This window comes from Thermobia domestica, chromosome 10 (assembly GCF_964235325.1).
Source record: "Thermobia domestica chromosome 10, izTheDome1.hap1.1, whole genome shotgun sequence".
In the NCBI taxonomy this organism is placed as follows: Eukaryota; Metazoa; Arthropoda; class Insecta; order Zygentoma; family Lepismatidae; genus Thermobia; species Thermobia domestica.
In genome coordinates this window covers 108,295,624-108,317,243 of record NC_137463.1, presented here as the reverse complement: position 1 = coordinate 108,317,243, position 21,620 = coordinate 108,295,624, and the positions used below count along the sequence as shown (strand labels likewise).

Sequence of the window (21,620 nt, the reverse complement as noted above, 5' to 3'; positions counted from 1 at the left end):
GGGAAATGTCGTAGCTACAAATAGAATACAATGATTAACCAGATACTTTATGCGATTTGTTAAATTAAATTATTGGTCCGGATTTTTATCATGTCACTTCCAGTAAAATGTGTATTCTAAGGGGAGAGAAGCTTCAAAATTAATGCCAAAAATAGAATATTACAGAAGCCTCTCAAGTTAGCGAAATTTAACTCGGTGTATAAGCTCATTATTAAAAATAAGTTAATATTTACCCTTTGCCTTTATGAAAATTCGGTGTTTAAGAAAGGGATAATTTTTATAACTTGTTTCTTCACATTCAAGTTGACGTTATGTGTGTCATCGGGGAAACGACTGAACCACTTGAACATAGTACTATTCTCAGGAATCGGCTATTTATCATTCAGTTTTATTAAACTGAGTGCTCTCATTGTATGGGAGAAATAGAGTATCTCACTAGCCTCTCAAGTTTGATAGCTGAAAGTCAGTATACAAACTCGTTATGAAAAATTAGTTGACACATGTCCCAGCACTTTTGAAAATAACACCTCTAAATGGAGAAGTAGGCAATGCGATATTTTAATTTCCTATTTTGTATTCATAAAATGGCCAGAGTAAGGACCATTAAAAAAAAAAGAAAAAAGAAAAAAAAAATAACTTTTGAATATAGTTAATACTTGAGTCAACTTGAGCTTTATCATTTCACTTCGATTTAAATGCATATAGCAAGGGGGCGAAAGAGTTTAAATATACGTTTCAATTTTTTTTCCGTAAAAGGCCCCCTATCCGCCCCGAAGAATGGGCTTTTGCTTTTCGGCTAGTAAAATATGTATGACAAAAAATTATCCAGTTTTTTACACCCAAAAATTAAAGAACATGCTTTAAATTGATGTTCTTGAAGTTACTTTGTCCGGAATAGTACTCCCAAAATATTGAAATAAACTCCCACTTCTGTCTTCGACGTGAACTGAGTCCTTTGGCGAAAGTTCAGGATTGAAGTTGGGAAGTAGAGTAACTTTTTTTTTTAAGTCAAGTTCGTTATATATAAACGATAAAAACTGCCACCTGCTTTTGTTTTCGTAAAAAGATAGTGTACTGTCGAGGTACGTATGTGTACTGAGGAGAAATAGCTAGCAGACAATATGCCACAAATGCCTCTTCGCTTAGAATATAGTTATAATAATTGTAACCCCAATCTTTTTCTTCCCGTCTCTTTTTCATTCTTTATAAGGAATATATATATACATACATATATAACGCTGAACCACATGTCTCATTATTTTAAATAGTAAGTCTATATACCTAATTTCATGTCTGTACTGAGATTCGTCCCGTCGAATTTCCATGTCAAATGGTATGCACTGCCAAAATTTCAAATTTCTAGCTTAAGCGGTTTGGCGTGTGTTTATATCAGTCAGTCAGTCAGTCACTCACTCAGGACTACTACTTTTATGTAGCAAGATTAAGACCAAAAAGTCATATTTTATTTTTATTTTATTTTATTTTATTTTTTTATGTGAAGTATCTTTTATTTTGTCAAACACAGTGTGCTTGACTAACACGCGCATCAGGGAAAGTAATTGAAAAATAAAGCGCCAATTGATGGTATATTAAGCCCTCACGACATTCACTGAAAATAACTAAAAGCATTTTTAGGAAACTTCAGTTAGTCAAATGGATTAACCGGAAGGGACTTGACCGGAGTTCTTCGTACCAGACTACTTGTCGATGATAAGTCAATACAAAATTATGTAAGTATGTACAAAAAATTCAACTCATTACTGTACTTGTCAGAGTACATTCATTAACTCATCTTCTTATCTTTTGGTTTGTATTCTTCCGGTAGATCCTCATGGATATTGTATACCTATTTAGTAACATTTGTGAAACCTCTTTGACCTCGAAGAAAAGTAGCAAAATAAATATGTAATATTAAATAGAAAGAGACTACGTGTATTACCTAGGTATAAATGAGAAGAGTGAAAATACAAATGTTCCAATGATGTTGGTGCTCTAATGATCTGAGAGTGGAGACTTAAAATATTGTAAGATCATCGCGGTATGTTGTTGCGTATAAGTCCGGAATGACCATGTTCTGATAACAATATACGCATCTGACTGAAATTACAATCTTAGAACTTTCTTCCAGAGTTCTCGTCATTTTCATCAAGGAAATGTCAGAAGTAAAAGGAGAGTCTGAACTTGGAAAGAGTTTCGTCGTGAGACGTCATCCGTAGAGCAATTAGCGGAAGGATACGACTTGCTCCAAAAATTGAACTCTAAATCCTTTACGTACAAGAGAAGCTCGCTGTTGCATATTCCGCCCGAGTTTGTTGTTTTAAATAATATAGTTTTGTTAAACATAGCCTACATCGATAATTTGCATAGCCATTTGTGTAATGAAATTATCAATTGTTAATTGTTGTTTGCAGATAACTTTCTATGTGAAGGAGTTAAAGAGATGTCTCGGCTCGGTGAACACTATGATAGGAAACAATGAAGGTTCAATCGTTGTTGGAGCGAGTATGCCTAATTTGTTTGGTCGAGCAGAGAAAATTCAAACGGAATACAGCTACGGGTCCAAGAGAACGTCGGGTTTTAACGTTTCTTTCATCAAGCCTATGTTTGGAGATGCAAATGCAATGTAAGTAAACAATTCCTATGTATCAGTCAGTTAAAGACTATGACATCCAATGGTAATTTTTCTCAAACCATTTACTTCATATGCTAGGTACGGGAAAACAATAGTCTAATTTTAAGAAATGACAACTCTTATGCACTTACAACACACTTTCTGTGTGGTTTTACAGCATGAACTTCAATAGATTTTGTTGTGTAAAATGATTCTGAGTTACTCTGTGGATTGTCCAAATTATACAATTATATATGATCGTTTAGAAAACTAAACTAAGCGTAATTAAGCTTGATTTAACATAGCTTTGTAACGCATCATAGAATCGCTACCCATTTAAATAAGAAAATTAAACAGTTGTAGCTTTAGTCATTAGAGAAAGCATTATACGAGGGTAAATCAAGATCTAAAGACAATTTTCATAAAATATTTTTATTTCCGCACCAGAAGAAGAATTATATACATCACTTTTCCACATATGCCCATTGCAGGGCAATGACTTTTGATGTTCTGCAGTCAACTTTTGTATTGCGTCTGCTAAGGTTTTTGTTTGCTCGCGAAGTCACGTCTGCGCCACCTGCCAGACTTCGTTATCTGAGCTGAACCGACGATCACAACTTTTCGTTCAAAGGGCTGAAAATGTAATCAGGTGGTGCCAGATGTGATGTTCTGAATTACCAATATATGGTTTCAAAAGGTTGGTGAGATGTTTAGTTGAGGTTTATATTGGACTGCTTATTGCATTGGCGATTGATGGAATGGATTGTCTGTCTCATGTATCTTGGGTAGGCCGTATAGGTTTTCGGAGAGTTGCTGCCTTCAAAAAAATGTACTTTTATTGTTCGGCTATTCTGGAATTTTTGATGAGTGCGGAAGTCTTTTTGCAAATCTGAGTTGTTTCGCTTGGTATCTTCTTTTGTATGCTTTGTTAGTAAAGCGCTCATTTTGTCGTGATACAATTCTGTGGGTAGTACTAAGGTAGCGTTGCCTTTGTCAGCTGGTAAAACGACAAACTGTTTTTAGTTAGTATATGTATAAGAAAACTTTTGATCATGTGCTTACAAGGCGACTGCTATGAACAAACTGATGGCTTCGCCATGGTTTCGTCCCCTGTCACCTGTGATTGTAAATTCCTACATGGAACATTTCGAGCAGACAGTATAGAAAAATATCACTTATGAATTATTTCGATATGTTGATGACACTTTAACGCTCTGGCAACATGGCATAGAACATCTTCAAGAATTTCTGGAGTATCTAATTCAATACATGAGAACATTTAATTTACCATGAAAACAGAAAATCAGCTTCTTTTTCTGGGTGTTCCGGTATACAAATCAGAAAATCGCAAGTTAGAATCCACAGAGATTTTTATCTCAATTCCAGTTCGTGTCATCATCCAGCTTACAGCAAGCAGTTGTTTCGACGCTTATCCACAGAGCATTTAAGATATCTGGTAAGAAACGTGCATGCGGAAATTTGTTTCATCAAACAAACCCTAAAGTACAACTGGTATAATGCAACACAGATCAACAAAACTATCGACGAACACATTTGAAAATCAGCACAGAAAAACAAAAGAAATACAACATAATGCCAGAATACAAACCCATTAATGAAATGCAGAATAAACTGTGAACAGTAAAAGACCAAACAACCAACAGGATGCCCGGAAGTTACAAAATAAAGTGTGGTTGTGGCAGTGTATGCATTGGACAAACTGGTAGAACCGTACAAACTAGAATTGATGAACATATTTCATGTTTAAAGAAAGATGCTGTTGAGAGCTCTGCTGTGGCCAAACATACCATTCTACAGGAACACCAAATACAGTTTGACATTACTGAAGTACTCCATAAATGCAACAACTACCACGAATGGATAGTTAAAAAAGATCCATTGAAATTAGAAGGCATCCCACTAACTTCAATAGAGAATCCGAATATCAATTAAACTCCATCTGGAATCCCATTTCAGGGCCAGAAAGCCGGTGACCAATCAGACGACGTTAAATACCAACTTGTGATTGGCCCACAAGTTCCAGCAATCACTTAGCAGAAAACGTAATTGACCATATATAAATATCATTTCTTCGTTTTCCACCTTTATACTGACCCTGAGGAGGCGGCAATAGGACAAGTGAAATGATCTTCAGTTAAGTACATAGAATACACCACGTTTATAACCTGAAAACCAGAGAGATGAAAATTACAGCTTAGTTTACGGAGCATGACCAGTACTTTCAGACTTCCCTTTGGTTTCACAATCACCGGATTTCATTGTTGATCCTTTGGGTCTATGTTAGACATTTACGGTCTGGTTTCCTTTTAGTATCCTATCTGAAGGAATTGGAGCGTGTTTTGCAGGAAGAGTGTATAACATACACGATTCAGGACTTGTATCAGTCAATTTATCGAGTGCCAGGCAGTTATTGTCTTAAAAGTGGTCCAACACCGAGCTAGTTTTTTTTTTTCTTTCTTGTTTTTTCAACTCACTTTTGGCCTGTTCATGTTATTCTTTCCAATTAATGTATCTTTCTACTGTAGAAGTAATTTTATGTAAAATTTTACGTCTTAAGTAGAATGTTTGAAATCACAAATGGTTAGTCTGACACCTCTGAACTATCATCATCTTTCGCGCTCCTAATGTGTTTTTTGATTCTGATTTCCATGTTTCTCTTGGCCAAACAGATTCAGATCTGATTCTCCCCCTCCCCCCTTTCCCCTTATAGTCATAGTCTGCTGTAACAGCCTTTGAAGCCCAAACCTCATATTTGCTCCAATTGTTCTTAAACTTTTAACGGTGCTTACTTCGTCATAGCTAAAAGAAATTATCTTTATTATTTTTTTCTAACACTTGGGTAAATTTAACTTTTGGAATGGATATTATTCAATTCTGGAAAAAGTGCGTGTTTATCTTCGTCTTTTTAGGAATAAAAAATTATCATCGACAAACCTGTACTACGTTACAGATCAGAACTGAGCGTTATAAAATTAAGTTTTCATAATGGTTTATAACTTTATTTGCTAGAAGCAAGGAAGGAGGCTGCCCATAGCCAAACCTTCTACCTGTCTGTTTATTTTATTCTTTAGTTTGGGGATATAATGCCAGTACTTTAGTAATTTCGTACACTTCCAAATCATTAAATCGTTAATTTATAGTCTTAACATTTTTTACAGAAGGCACTCTATGCGAACTTTAAATTTCTAAATAACTTATTTAAATCTGGAAGTTTTATTTGCAATGGTTCTACGAACAAAATATTGTAAGTTAAACCTAATCCGTGAATGAAATTGTGTAATCACGAATAACTAATAATTTATTAATATGCCATCATAAATAATTATTAAGTAATTTTGTAGGTTTTCAAGTTTTTTAGAGGCGGACAAACTTTTTGACTGACTTGAAAATATTTGACCATCTACCATAGCTCGTTGGGGATCTATCAATGTGCAATTCCACTGGCACTGCACTTTCATTTTCCTTAATTCACCTTAGGAGAGAAGTCGGAATTACAGGCATTTCCTCAGTGAATGCCTCGGGTCGGCTCGCTTTGGCCAAGACAGCTCAGTACGAATATTAAAAATACCTTCCGTACAGGCTTTTCAGCTTCAAGAAAAATTCACCAGGGAGTTGTCAAGTCTGCGTTTCCGGTTATCTTCAATTTCCAAGTCGATACTTTAGAACTCGAAGTTTACGATGGCCGACATTTTTACAGTAGGTACAGTTGAATTCTTTATCAATAATCGGATAAAACTCCTCTGAAATCGACAGAGAGAGTTAAATGACGAATGATTTTAAGACAGCTTATGTAATAAAATAATCATAAATGTGGTGCTTCAACTTCTTTATCGTATCCCGGCGTTTTGCTATCATAACCATTGACTTGACGTGATGTTATTTAGCAAAGAAACAACTTTGCTGTGCGCTTTATTCGTGTAATGAAACAAAAGCATTTGCCGAAACAAATCGCCATAGCAGTAACAAATCGATTCTTGAACATCGAATGCAGGCAAAATTCAAGATGGCACCGCAGGGACACTTCCGATACGGAGTAGCGTATATACATATGTGGTGGGCCAGACACGGTTTGACTCGGCATGCATCGGCACAACTCTTTCTCTGGTGATTGACGAAAGTGTGTTGACTCGAGTCACCCCATGTTGGGATCCTAGTACAACAAGATTTTATATTTCTTCTTTTACAAAACGGAGTAATACATTTGAAAATAGCCCTTGTTTGTTACAGCAGACCAAACATACATATTTATCCTTTTACATGATAAAGATGAATTAATGTTCCCATTCTTCGGGTAAGTTGTGTTTTCGACCTTTTATTCGAAATCGTTTCAAGAAAATTGAAACTAAAATAGAAAAAGAAAAGAGCAATCGCTGCGTAAAATTTATTTCCAGATAGTATCAGTTTTACTAACAAATTTCGCAATCTACTCGATACTCAACGGAGATCAATTGTTTGGCCACCCCTGTTTTAAATGTAATATTTTTTTACATTTTTTGGTTTGTTGTCGATCATGACAGTATTTGTTTTAAGAATTATCATATTGTAGTATTTGAAGAAGTATATTCTTGTTTTATTAGGTTTTCTTCTTCCGCGTTCCAGCAGGCATCAGAATGGCCAGCGTCAGGATATAAACAAATAGAAAGAGGTCTTCTTTTAAACTTTGGCTTCGAATCTGCTCCTCAGGTACGTAAAACGAAGTAAAAAAATATTAGTATAAGAGAACAATATTTTCCCCGAAAAAGGAAAATTTATGTATGAGAAATTGAGAAAATAATTAATACATATTTTCATAGATCATGTGTATAGATATAAGACGATATCTGATAAAAGTGAATATAGCTAAATACCAATCTCAAAAGCTGGGACCAATGGCGTGATGCTGTAATCCAGTTTATCGTAAGGGCGAGATACTGTGGTAGAGAACGGCATACTCTGAGGGTTGGTCTTAGTATATGTGATGGTCTGGCCACCGAATTCAAGCCGAGTAGTGGTTCGAATCCCACGTCAATAGTAGGTCATATCTCGTCGTTGCATGAGATTGTAAAACATAAATCAACTCGACCAACCTCGTCAAAAGTGAGAATCTGAAGCTGATCTGGGGACGATTTTTTTTAGATAACGTCTTAGATTATGCACCAAGGCTAAAGCAGACGGTAATGATTGTGATTGAATGATGAAAGTGAGAGGAAATGGAAGGACACCGAGAAACCCACACATACTATGTTTGTCCACCACAAAGCTCACTTGGCGGGAGCTAGAGTTAAACCAAGGCCCCCTATGCGCCAGAGGTGAACCCTCTATCACTGAGCCACCGTTGCCCTTGATATGGGGACGAGTTTGGTAGGAAAAGTACTTTCAAACTGGTTTAGTGATCTCTGGCCCAGTTCCACATGTTTAGTCTTTGAATTTCTTTAAAAGAAAAAGTAAGCTTAATATTAATATGCTTCAGAATTGAAATTTTATTTTCATTGAATCGTCAAAAGTAGCAAGTGCGATAACTTTTCATAATATTTAGTTAAAGTTACCATTACCAACTTCCTCAAAACGCAATCTACTTATCTATTTATATATATATATATATATATATATATATATATAGATAGATAGATAGATAGATAGATAGATAGATAGATAGATAGATAGATATAGATATAGATGGGGGGGGGTCAGAAATGCCTTTAAGAAAGCCTGTCTTGAAATTACGCTATCTTCACACAACGCCCCTATTTGTGGATATTTAGATAAAAGAGCAAGAATTAATTGCTGGCTTAGCGGGAACACTAACCGCAATAATTTCCACATGTCCAAGTGGGTGTCTCACCATTGGAACTACTAATAACCCGATCAATTTCCTATATTCACTATTCATTTCTTTGACCTCATCTAACTAGGTGTTTTCTGGAAATTATTTTCTAGAGTCAATACACTAATTTTAATCTTATTTCCTAAATGTTTTGATTGACGGTGAAAATGTTTCTTTCGAATCCTCCCCACCTATATTCCCCATCCCAGTTTGAGGTAATGTTTTACCTATATATATATATATATATATATATATATATATATATATATATATACCGTATTTATCTGATCTAGGTAATCTAATTGAGATCTTTCTCTTCCAACTTCTCTTCGCATTCCCTTCAAACAGAATATTAATACATTTCGAATGGCATATTAGGTGGGTGGTCATCGATTTTTTTCTCTCTCATGTGATTTCACAACCTCCTTCCCCTTTTACTTGTATCTTTCAAAATTTCGTGATTCGTCTTCGTTGCTGTCAAAAAAACAAAAAGCGTTTTCCGCCAACACTGCATCTCAGAAACCTTCAATTTTTATTTGTTCATCCTCCTTAGTATCCATATGTCTGATGCATATAGCAACAGAGTTTCTGTACCTCCGTCGAAATGTTTATGGAAGTTAGTAGCTCTCTGTTATGCAAAAATGTAATTATGTCAATTCTGGTTCTTGTATTCAGAAGGTAGTCATACTTTCCAAGTTAGGAAACGTTTTCACATCTTATATATTCCTCTCTTCTAAAGCGTATGCTTACAGTGATTTATTTTTTCTTTCCTTGTATAGGTCCTAACTTTTTTGTATTTCTTGTTTGTTCTGTTTCTTTCAGAATGGAAGCTTTGTAAGACGTGGACACCGGATTTTTTTATGATTTCTGCTTTATCAATGTAGTTCACTGAAGTTCTGAGATATTCATGTTTACAAGGTGTTATATGTTATATATAATTATTTTTGACTTTGACAATACCGACAGCATAGCGAAAATGCTACGATTAATAATTTTTGAATGAATCCGTTACAGGATAGAAAAACGTAAGGTTTCATTTCAAATTAATTTTTAAGAAAGCTCTTCAAGCGACTTACATCGACAATAAAAGTAGTCTGTTTATTGAAACGTATGATAAATAATCAAAATATCACGACTGGATTAATAATCAAGCATGTAGCGTGATTTTTTTATTGTGACATGTTTCTCTCTTTTCATGTTGCCTTCTGCATTGAATTTGCGTTCTCTTTTGTAGTATTTAGTCTTGCTGTAGTATAATTGAAAAAATCTTTGATCATTGGGAGACCGAAATGTACTATATATAACTATTTTCAGTAAGAACTTCTCAACTTATACATATTTACATTTGGTTATTATAGTGTCTGTTCTTTCACGCTGCAACAGCGTTAAGAATTTTTCTATCTTGAAGTAGAAAATCAATCAGATAAAGCAGTCGCATTCCTCAAGTTAGTGTGATGGATCCATTTCCTTTCTTGTTTTACTTTAAAGATTTTATTAAATTGAATTAATTTGAAGATTTTAGTAAATTGAGTTAACCTACAAATTCCTACCAAGAATACGAACGTGTTTTCAGCAACCTTCGTTGTACAAATACTTGTAATGCAGGTTGATTCATGATATCTCAATGAAGTGTTTTTTTTTTCTTTCTTTGTAGGTTGAACATAATGTCCAGTGGGAAGGAGTGTGGAGAGAGTTATCTTGTTTAAGTCGAACAACGTCATTTGCAGTCCGTGAGCATGCTGGCCATACATTGAAGTCCTCTTTACGACATATATTAACAGTTGATCGTAGGGATCATAATATCTTTCCTTCCCATGGTGCCTTGTTTAGACTAACATCAGAATTAGCAGGTTTAGGCGGAGACGTGGGTTTCCTCAGAAACGAAATGAATCTGCAGCTGAATTATCCTCTTACTGAGAGTATAGTAAGTATAAACATACTTCAGTTGAAAAAAAAAATTCATACCGAGTAGTTTTATAGCCTACTAGAATGAAACTATTGTTTTCTTGTCGTTGTCGGTATGATCTCTGTATATGTAATTCGTATTTCTCGGCTAATTTTCACTTTGTTCTTGTCGTTTCATACTTAAACAAAAAAAAAAAAAAAAAAAAAAAAAAAAAAAAAAAAAAAACTGTTCTTGTTCTTATTGACTGTTTATTTATTTATTTATTCTTTTATTTGGATCTATTCTTTAATCATATTTCAGGGACTTATTTTACTGTTAGTGTTTCGAATTTTTTGTGAAAGCCATACCTACAATGAAATAGTGGAGGATTTTAAAGTTTTTCTAAGAACGCTTATAGCTGAAGTAACACTACTAACCGATTTCAGATGTATTTGCATGTCTATCTGTTACACGAAAAAGCTAATAAAATTTATCTGAGTTTTAGTGAACTTTTTTCTTAGGCTTAGGAATACGGCTGACGCTTGGGGTTGAAGTCCGTGAAGGCTAAGGGAATAAAATCAACCCCAAGTTAAAAGCTTGCAAATATCCTCAGGCTTTCCAATGCTCCTATATTTCCTATATATTTGCATCTCTTCCGATAAACTCCTATATTTTCTATATTTTAACGAAACCACCTATATTTTTGTGACATTGCTACTTCCACTTGTGAAAATAACATGAGAAAATAAGGTGTGGGTGGTTGGAGAGCCTCATTGGTAGAGCGTTCACCTCTGGTGCGTGGGGTCGCTGGTTCGATCCCCGCTCAAGCCAAGTAAACTTTGTGGTGGACCAACACCGTGTGCGTGGGTTTTCTCGGGGTTCCTCCCACTTTCTTCATTCCACCATTTCACTCATCTCTCATCATCACCGTCTCCTTTAGCCTAGCCGGCATAACCGTGGGACGTAAAAACTCTAAAGATTTATTTTTTCCACATTAATCAGTAGGTTCCATCTCATATAGCTTCACTGCTGAAAGGGACGTTAGCAAGGAGGCCATCGAACAACTACTATTTCACTTAAAGAAATTAGCATCACACTTTCATATTAAGTAATTAAAATTATTTTGGAATCGTTTTAAAGCTCTTGAAACGACGTATAATCACAATGTCAAAATGTGTAATGTTAGTTGATAATTACTGGAATATTTCCACTTGTTTTAGTATTTAAAACTTATAAAAAGGACCTTTTCTCCATTTTCTGTTAATATATTTGAAAATATGTGACCAGTGTGAATAAAACACATTTTTTTTTTAATATTCTGCAATAAATTCCTTTGCATTTGGTGGAAAATGATGTCTCAGTCTCTACTCTGTCAAGCGTTATATTCGTTTAAAGATTACCCTATAAATTTTGACAGAGACCACTGATAGCGTCGTATTTCCTAAACCGACAGCTGAATTCCTTGAAACTTTTTTGTGAGAAATACCTTCTGAACAGTACAACATATTCCAGCAAGTTTCGTTAGTTCTTCACAAGTTCTTTTTTTATGTATAGGTTAATCCCTGATTTTTCTGTACTAGTAGTCGAATCTGAAGTGTCACTACTGATTTGCTTGTATGTATACTACCAGGCGTGCTCCCAGACGTCCTGGTCTAGCCAGTTCATTCCCGGATTTACATCATCTGTTCCCCCAGAATTGCTTGAAATTTTAAGTATCCCGATTCCTTCCAAATCAGTCATGTGATATTTAAAAAGTCGCTTTTATTAGTAATCTGTACTTAATTGACAGGAAAAATCTACTGTCATTCACTTTTGAAGTGTTAACCTATTATTTAATTAATTCTCCGTTATTTCAGCAAGAAACAACGCATAACTATGGATATACTGTGAAGTTTCATAAAGTTTCCCGGTTTTTGTCAAGAAATTTGGGGGCCTTACATATATTTGTTATTTATAATGTCCCACCTTTATAACAGAGGAACCAAGAGAGAGAGAGAGAAGCGAAACTTTGCACAAAGCAACTACAGGAAGGGGGACATCTATCGATGTATTGGGTAACATCACCAGGTGAACAGTGTTGCCAACTCAATATAAAGTTATGATTTTCTAAATGGAATGACCTAAATTTAATTTCATAATTCGAATCAGCAATGAAAACAAAGACGAAAGAGATGCCACTCGCAGATCAGTGTTGCATACTTTTTGAGAAATATTGTAAAACACGTGTCAAATTTAAACGCCTTTAACACATATAAGGAATGAAGTAGTAACTATTTGTGCACATTAAATGAAATACTGGGAAGAACTCTTTAAAATGACTTCAAGTTTAGAAGGATCAGTTAAACAGTGTTGCCACAACAGAAGAGAGAAAAGTGGAATTTGGAAATAATGCAGTAACTTGGAAAAGGTCCCTAGTACAGTATGATTTAAAATTCATAGAGCAAATCAGTATATCATAAGGAGCATTGTCACGTTTATTTGAGATCGATAAGTCAAGTACTTACCAAGATATTCGGTACTCTGTGAAAGCTGAGAATTTTGTGCTGTACAAGATGGTAACGCTGTTTCAAATTTCCCTTTTTTCCCTCTGCGTGGGAGAAATATTTAAGTACTAATCTGTGTCAGAAGTTATATTCTGTGACGTGCCGAATTAAAGCAAACTATTTAAAAAAGGAAACAGAATATGTTTTCTGTTTCATAAATTTTGTAATGTATGTTACGAATAATTGTTTATTGATCATCATAAGCATATATTTCTTTAATTTAATTTTTTTTCTCCTGAATATAAGTTAGAAAAGACAATAAAACGTAGATATTAATAGTTGTAAAATTTGATTGAAAATAGGCTACATAGGCTAAGTTCTCTGAAACGGTAGCAAAATTTTTCAAATCATCCAATATTTATACGTACTATCCAATTTTAGGGGACCATACACAACTTATTTTGTATTTCATTCACCACAAAATTAACTACAAATAATGTATAAATATTGTTTTTTAAGAAGTGAGTTGCATTTATGAATTCATAGGTACCGATTCCCTTATGAGGACTCCGGGAGACCCGGGTTCGATTCCCGGCGGGAGCTCAAGTGGTTCGGAGTCCATGTTAATCAGTAGGTCCACGTCTCATATAGCCTCGCTGCTGAACGGGACGTTAAACTCAAAATCAACTCAACTCAACCTTATGAGGACTCAAACGTGATGAGTAAAAGTACAGCACGTAGAAATATGCCATAAAAGCTATAGTGGAACAAACACCAAACAACCCCTGTTAAGTGGCCATTAATAACAAGAAATGTATGTGATCGGTTAAGAAACTGAGAACCTGGTGGGACCATAAACGGTTGGATCCGTAGTGAGTGGACGAGTAAACGCGTACAGTATTTAAAAAAAATTAAATCTGTGCTGGATGGCCACAAAAAGCAAGGAAGTATTTAACCAAGTCAGGGCAGGGCCAAAGTAGTGGAAACGCAAGGTGTCTATAGGGACCAGGCGCGTTAGCAAAGTTGGGTAAGTTGTAAACATACTGTGTAAAGAATATTCCATAGTTCTTCTGCAAATTATATATGAGATCGTATTCCTTAGCGCAGCGTAATTTTCTGTATAACGTGCCACGTTTATGCTATTTAGGCTAAGGGGGACAATGATTAAGGCAAGTGACTGATGATAGAAGAATTAATGGGATGAGAATGTGAGAGAAAGGGAGAGTACCCGACAACCCCAGGGACACGATGTTATCCACCACAAACTTACTGAATCGGAAATCGTATCAGGGACCCCACGCACCAGAGGTAAGTGCTGTACCACTGAGCAACCGTGCCCTCACAGTTTAACTTTATAAGAAGGCATAACCACACAATTTTACTATTATAATTCGCTCAAAATCTTTTGCTTTTTGTACAATGGTTCACAATAATTGAATATAGATTAAGGATATACTGCAAAATTATATGTCTGAAAAGCGATTATTCTCGGAAAAATACGTACAAACCTCTGCATGGTGGTCACTAGAAACTATCATTTCATCTATTCGAACAGAACGAAGTTGGAAACTCACACGGGCTTTTGTTCGTATAGAGAAGGGATGTCAGCAACAGTGTATATGCGCGTAAAGGAAGACAAGGGAGAGAGACAAGCACCATCCTGTGCTACGTGGGACTGTGTCCGTAGAAAACAAACACGTTACCACGTGAAAGTAAAACCGAAATGCTTATTTTCGCTTTGTGCTGATGCAAACCGTTACAAAATGAGAGGGTCCAGGTATAAATACGAGGGTCATTTCAAAAGTCTTGCACACATCCTATGCACGACCGTTTGAGTGGTTTGATCAAGTTCACTTTTAGGTTAATTGTGGGTCAGAGTTTGGGCTTGACGATTGTTTCTGTGTTTTCTGGTTTGCGTAGCTGTGTTGAGAGAATTTCAGTGGTGAACCTGACTGAGGTTGGGTTATACATGATGATAAGCGTTCCTATATCAACATCGAAGCTATACGTGGAAAGAATCCAACTGAAATTTACAATGCTTTGCGGGAGGTTTGTCGAAATAATGTAGTGGATCATAGCACTGTATTTCGGTGCTCAGCTCCTTTCCGTGAAGGTCGCGTAAGCAATGCGGACACCCCAAGAAGTGAAAGACCATCAACTGCAACAGACTACACTCCTGAGATTATTGTGAATGGCATTTTGAGAGAGCGTCGACGAAAACATGTAAGAAAATTGCATATGAAGCCAAAATATCTGTCACTTCACTTTACAGAATCATTACTGAGAAGCTGAAGATGAAGATGAGATGGGTTCCGCATTGTCTGACTAGAGCAGAAAGCATGTTGCAATAGAATCGCAGAAAAATTGCTTCAACGTTATCAAACAGAAGTTTTTCCAGTTATCAGTTTTTCCAAACGACTGTTGCAATTGATGAAACCTGGATACGAGAGTTTGAATCAGAATTGAAGTTTCATTCGTCACAATAAAACAGTTCAGACTCTTCACGCCCGAAGAAATTCCGCTAGCAACAATCAAACGTTTAACTCACGATGATTCGCGTATGATACGAATGGAGAGATGGCTACAATAGAGTGACACAGGGGACGTCTATACCAGGCGTATACTACAAGCTGTTTCTGCAAAATGTTTTGCGCCCGAAAATTATTGAAAGAAATCCCGACATGCTTGCAGCTGGTGTTCTCATTCTGAACGATAATGCAAGGCCGCATACTGCTCTACAAGTAAGGGTGACAACAAGTATGGATGGGAAGTACTTCCCTTCCCAATATAGTCTTGATTTGATCCCACCAGACTTTGATTTGTTTCCCAAATTAAAAGAACTACTCTGTGGAAAATGTTAAGATTAGATTGACGAAGCTTTCAGTGAAGTGACCCGAGTGATCAGACACCTCAACAATGAAGGTGCAATATCCAGAATACAGAATTTGCCAAATGTTGGGATTGTATTGACGGCCTGTAAAGGTATTTTGTACAATAAATTATTAGCTTGCATAAAATCTTTCAGTGTGCAGAACTTTTGAAATGACTGTCGTACAATATATTGCAAAAAATATTCCGAACAGTTGCTAGGACATAATATTGTACGTAACGGTCCATCTAAACACTAAATGCAAACATTAGAAGCTATTGGTACCATAACAAATAACAGTCTATGTGCCACACGAAATAAGAGTATATCCGCCTTATGCAGAGTCGTTTTGACATATGATTAGTGTCATACTAAAGGCCTGACTACTGCAGGAAACATATGTTAGTCGAACTCTTTAGCATGTCACTAATCACACGTCAAAACGACTCTGCATAAGGCCCTATAAGTCTAATTTCGTAATAATATTCGCAAAATTTGCGGATCGCAAACGAACACAAACAATGCAATAAATAATTAAAATTGCATACCGAGAATCGTAGAAAAAAAGAGTAATATTTTACATTTCGATAACACAATCCTCTGCAGCATGAAGCCGTATGAAACATTTTAAGACATTCATTAATTACGACCTAGCAGTTGTGTATGTAAGAGAAAACTTGAAACTATGATTTTTGTGATATTAATGAACAATTCGCAAATTTTTACGTTTGCTGCAGTATTATAGAAGGAGTTTACCATATGTATACTAAACTAAGCTAACCAAAGCCAACCTACGTATCCTAACTCATATTTTATGTTCAAGGAAAAAAGAAAGAAAAACATCTAAGTAAAATTTTAATGAACCCCATCAGCACTATATTACAAAAGTTAAACATATGCATTCTTGTGCGTGACCCAGTGTATAGTACATTACGCCACTCTTACTACTTGCTACTACTTGCATTTTGGTCAACTTATTTACCTTTGAATTTATAGTAAATATGGTGCTTTTTTACTTTTGGCGCACCAAATTTTGAAAGATTTACATGTAAAATTCCGTACTTCGCATGAAAAACATTTTAAAAAATTCTGCAAGCGATAGAGTTAAATACAACGTAATACACCTGTATTTTATGTTTACATGTGTAGGTTACCATAGTTCGCGTCCCTCGAATTGGCGTGTGGCATCAGCCAACAAGCTCGCAGTGCGCTGTTACTATATCTTCAGGGAGAAACCTAGTCATTCATAATTACAATTATGAATGACTAGGTTTCTCCCTGAAGATATAGTAACAGCGCACTGCGAGCTTGGCTGATGCCACACGCCAATTTGGGTGACGGTGACGCAGAGTAAGTGTAAAAGCCTTACGAGTATTTTACTACGGATAAAATAAGTGAGTGCATATAAAGGATGGTTGTATTAGAAACTATTTTCCACCAGTGCTGTATTTGTGCACAGTGTACAGAAGTTGTATTTTATGTTTACAAGTGGAACGCTACAAGTATGAAACCGTGACAAGTATTATTGAAATTCATATCATTACCAAAATCCACTCATTTCACTATCTTTATCTTTGTGGGGAACTATTCCGATATGGATTGCGTCAACGCAAAGCAATATTTAACATTTTGTTAGTGATCATCGGCATAGCAGTTATAATGACTTCTTGCATTTCTTGTATGCACAATTTCTTGAACATTGCTTCCGAATGATCCCCTTAGACGTGCAAACGAAGAAAGTGAGTAATTATCATGGTTACACCGCTTGGCTACACCCACCAGCAACAAAACAGCCAAAGAAATTGTGCTTGCAAATCATCCTTTGTTTTCCTTCAATTGGAACAAACTGTAACTTATTTCATTCATTCGTGTTTAAAAAAGAAATAGTAACAAGTCGGTAATATTTACAGATAATATTGAATTGTTTCGATATTAGTCCCCTAAAGTTGCACGAGAATAAGTATATTCACCGCACGAAATAGCTATTAGGTAATTCTCGTAAACATATTTCTACCATCTTGTTCAAATGTGAATTCGTATTACTAACTCAAGATCAATTTATATCCACATTAAGTTTAATTAGTCCCTTCAAGAACTCAAATGGGTTTCATTTCATTGTATGTCCATTGATTAATGTTTTATTTCGTTTTAAACATTTCTTCACGATTTCTCTAACGCTGAGGGGAAAAAAGGGAATTTTGAAACAGCGTTACCATCTTGTACAGCACAAAATTCTCAGCTTTTACAGAGTACCGAATATCTCGGTAAGTACTTGACTTATCGATCTCAAATAAACGTGACAATGCTCCTTATGACATACTGATATGCTCTATGGATTTTAAATCATACTGTACTAGGGACCTTTTTCAAGTTATTGCACTATTTCCAAATTCCACTTTTCTCTCTTCTGTTGTGGCAACACTGTTTAACTGATCCTTCTAAACTTGAAGTCATTTTAAAGAGTTCTTCCCAGTATTTCATTTAATGTGCACAAATAGTTACTACTTCATTCCTTATATGTGTTAAAGGCGTTTAAATTTGACACGTGTTTTACAATATTTCTCAAAAAGTATGCAACCCTGATCTGCGAGTGGCATCTCTTTCGTCTTTGTTTTCATTGCTGATTCGAATTATGAAATTAAATTTAGGTCATTCCATTTAAAAAATCATAACTTTATATTGAGTTGGCAACACTGTTCACCTGGTGATGTTACCTAATACATGGATAGATGTCCCCCTTCCTGTAGTTGCTTTGTGCAAAGTTTCGCTTCTCTCTCTCTCTTGGTTCCTCTGTTATAAAGGTGGGACATTATAAATGGTGCACCCGGTATATATATATAAGCATTTTTATAGTTTCGTAAACAATAACTTTATACCCTCTCTTTTATCACAATAAATGCACAATAGAAGGCAGTTAAAGATGGAATATTTATGCTGTACTGAAGTAAAGTGCATCAAATACACTAACCAAAAATCAAAATAATTTAAAAATTAGTGTGCGCAAAATACGCGTGGCGCGAATTGAGTGATCAAATATGATTTGTATGATGTGGCGACAAAACAGTTTTCCATAATTATGTTTGTAAAATTATTCGATTTTGATACAAATATAAGATTTGTTTTTTAAATGCTTTTTAATCATCCCTATTCTTTGGAACTGAAATCGGTTAATAGTAAGATAGTGAATTTACTCTAACTTAAAAAGGTGCTCCACGAAAAATTTCGTAAGGCGTGTTAGATTTTCATGAAATAGGGCTTGTGCTTTCTTGAAAGCTTTCAGATGCCTACTGCTTGGAGGTGAAATTTATTAAGGGCTTTTTTTTTTTTTTAATTAAACTATCTTTCATAGAGTTTTCCTGAATTCCATGAAATTTGACATAGATTTACTAATACAGCATTGAAAATGACAGCGCACAGTAGCACTAGTTTATTTAAAACCCTATATTTAGTTGGCTATTCGTATCAGTACATTCATTTTCACAGGTGATACAAGGAGGTTTACAAGGTGGTTTATTAAATGGCTTGTGGAAAGACAAAACGTACAGTATTTGTGACCACTTTTTCCTTGGAGGCCCACTCAATCTTCGAGGTTTCCAGATAAGAGGAGTTGGTCCACATAGTGATGGCAATGCTTTAGGAGCAGAGGTAAGTGATAGTAGCATTACAAGGAGTACGTGAGTCACTGTTAGGAGTATGTATATCACCATTAGAAAGTGTTGTTACTTTTCGAATTATCTGAGAAAGGGTATTATAGAAGTTTCATTTAACTTGGAACATAGTAAATAGAGGGCTGAAAGACATATTGCATTCCACGTGCATCTTATGTTTTCAAATTTGGAAGGCTGTACCCTGGCCGGCGAACGATGATTTCTGACAGCTCAGTTCGCAAGGACGACTGAGGAGTGCGGTGTTGCAATATGATGCTCGCGCAAGGGGAAAATAGTCTGCTTCCTCGTTGAGGGCGGGAGGGGATGAGTGAAAGTTTGGCAATGTGCAGTGGTTACCATGGAGACGCGACAGGTTCTGAGCCCTATTTTGGTTGACTTGCTGTCTTCTGCTCGCTTGCCGTGGCCTTGTGCAAAGCTGTCAGAAATTATCGTTCACCGGCCAGGGTATAGTTTTGCATTTGATGGACTTACGTAGCAGACTGTATGCAGTGTTTATATAACACAAAGTGAGATAAAAAATTACGGTGAATATAGTTGCACAGTGCCATCTATCGTGTTGTATCCATTTCAACTAGTAAGCCTGGTAGCTTAAATCTTTGGTAAAGTCAACGTCGAGTTTGAATGAGTTGTGACGTGTTAGTTGGCTTTCAGAGGCAGAAGAATGAGGATGTTTTAAGAGTGTCTGTCTCGCACCAACATTAAGTTCTGTTCTAACAAGGAAACCGATTCGAGTGTGACACGAAATTGTGGACGAGTTTATGTACAAACGAAGTGTTTTTGTGCACATTTAAACCCATTAGAGGGAAAACCCCTCGATCTCAACCGTTTCGGAGATATAGAGGAATAAGGGAAAGGCTGGCTCTCCGGTATTTTGCTAATTTTTAAATACGTAGCGATAGTACAAGTAAAAGATACTTTTAAAAATGGAGAATTCCTTCATCCAAAAAACTGTAGTAATACGTCGCCTTAGAGATGAGGGTTACAAAACCGAATAGTCCGTAAAAATTCTAGGGGAAGAATGGTTTGGACTGGGAACGCGAAAATACCGGAGTTCCATTGTTGCCTGAAATAGGCGTGTAAGGTGTCTATGAGTAGGTTTGCTGGTACGCTGAATCGAACAAAAGCATCATCAGTCAAATTGGATGAAAAGTGTAAAATATGGTGGCCGTCCGAACTTTCCAAATATTTGTAATTGTACAATTATTAACCGTGTCAAAATCAGTGTGTGGTGATGAAGCAGTGGCATTGAAGACTGTTTACAAATGGTACGAACGATTCAAAAGCGGCAAGGAGTCGATTGAAAACGAGCAATAATCGAGGCGTCCTTCGACGTCACAAACAGATGAAAACGTGCAAAAGGTGGCGCAAATGATCTATTCAAATGACTATTCGAGAGCTTTCTCTAGAACTAAATATCTTGTATGGGTTCTTTGAAAAGCATTTTAACTGCCGATTAAATGGGCAAATGACTTCCTTCTTCACCATGAAAACGCGCCGAACCACGCCTTGCTTTCGATCCGCGAGTTTTTGGCCGTAAAAAAGTGTTCCTGTCTGTTCACATCCTCTTTACTCACCAGATTTAGTACCATACGGCTTCTGGCTCTTCCCAAAATTTAAAACGATGCTTAAAGGAAAACGTGTTGACATCATTCCTGACATTGAAAGGGCCACGACAGAGCAGCTGAACGCCCTTCCAGAAATGCTTTCAGTCATGAATTCAGTGTTGGGATAAATGCATTGTTAGCCAAAGATAATTCTTTGAAGGAGATTAAATCAAATTCCATGTAAGCTTATTACTTTGTAATAAAATGATCACCGTACTTTTTGATCACATGTCGTATATTTTTGTAGATGTACAGTATATAAATAAACATACTTTTCGAGCACAAGAACATTTATCAGTTATTATTGGCAGTGAACGATGTTGGGATACAAAGTTCACGTTTGGACGGAAAGTGTTTCATGAATTTGGCTGTAGCTGAAAAGAAGACGACGACGACTCGGTTGTTGTGAGGATAGTAACGAATGTTTTGTTAGTTACGAGATAACATAAAGTTGAATAGACATTAGCCTAGTGCATTACCGCTGCACGAACATTATATAACTAATGGTTATAAGGTTTCGAAAACATGTTACGAAAATAGCATAGGTTCAATTGTAGGGTGAAAGCACGGAACAGATGAGCTACACCATAGTCGCCATTTATGTATGTCACATCTTGTGTAGCAGCCAATAAAGTAAGATTTCATATGTAATTGTTTCGGCGTGTCACGTTAACGG

At 36.0% G+C, this 21,620-nt stretch overlaps 1 protein-coding gene across 1 annotated transcript in view; it reads left to right on the top strand.

Annotated features, from left to right (window-relative positions):
• The window catches only part of LOC145662643 (sorting and assembly machinery component 50 homolog), a 67,801-nt gene that overhangs the window by 20,167 nt on the left and 26,014 nt on the right, over positions 1-21,620 (top strand). The window contains exons 5-8 of the mRNA XM_081728424.1: positions 2,412-2,623; positions 7,210-7,315; positions 10,090-10,359; positions 19,156-19,317. Of these exons, the coding sequence (XP_081584550.1) occupies positions 2,412-2,623; positions 7,210-7,315; positions 10,090-10,359; positions 19,156-19,317 (750 nt within the window). The remainder of the gene's footprint in view (positions 1-2,411; positions 2,624-7,209; positions 7,316-10,089; positions 10,360-19,155; positions 19,318-21,620) is intronic.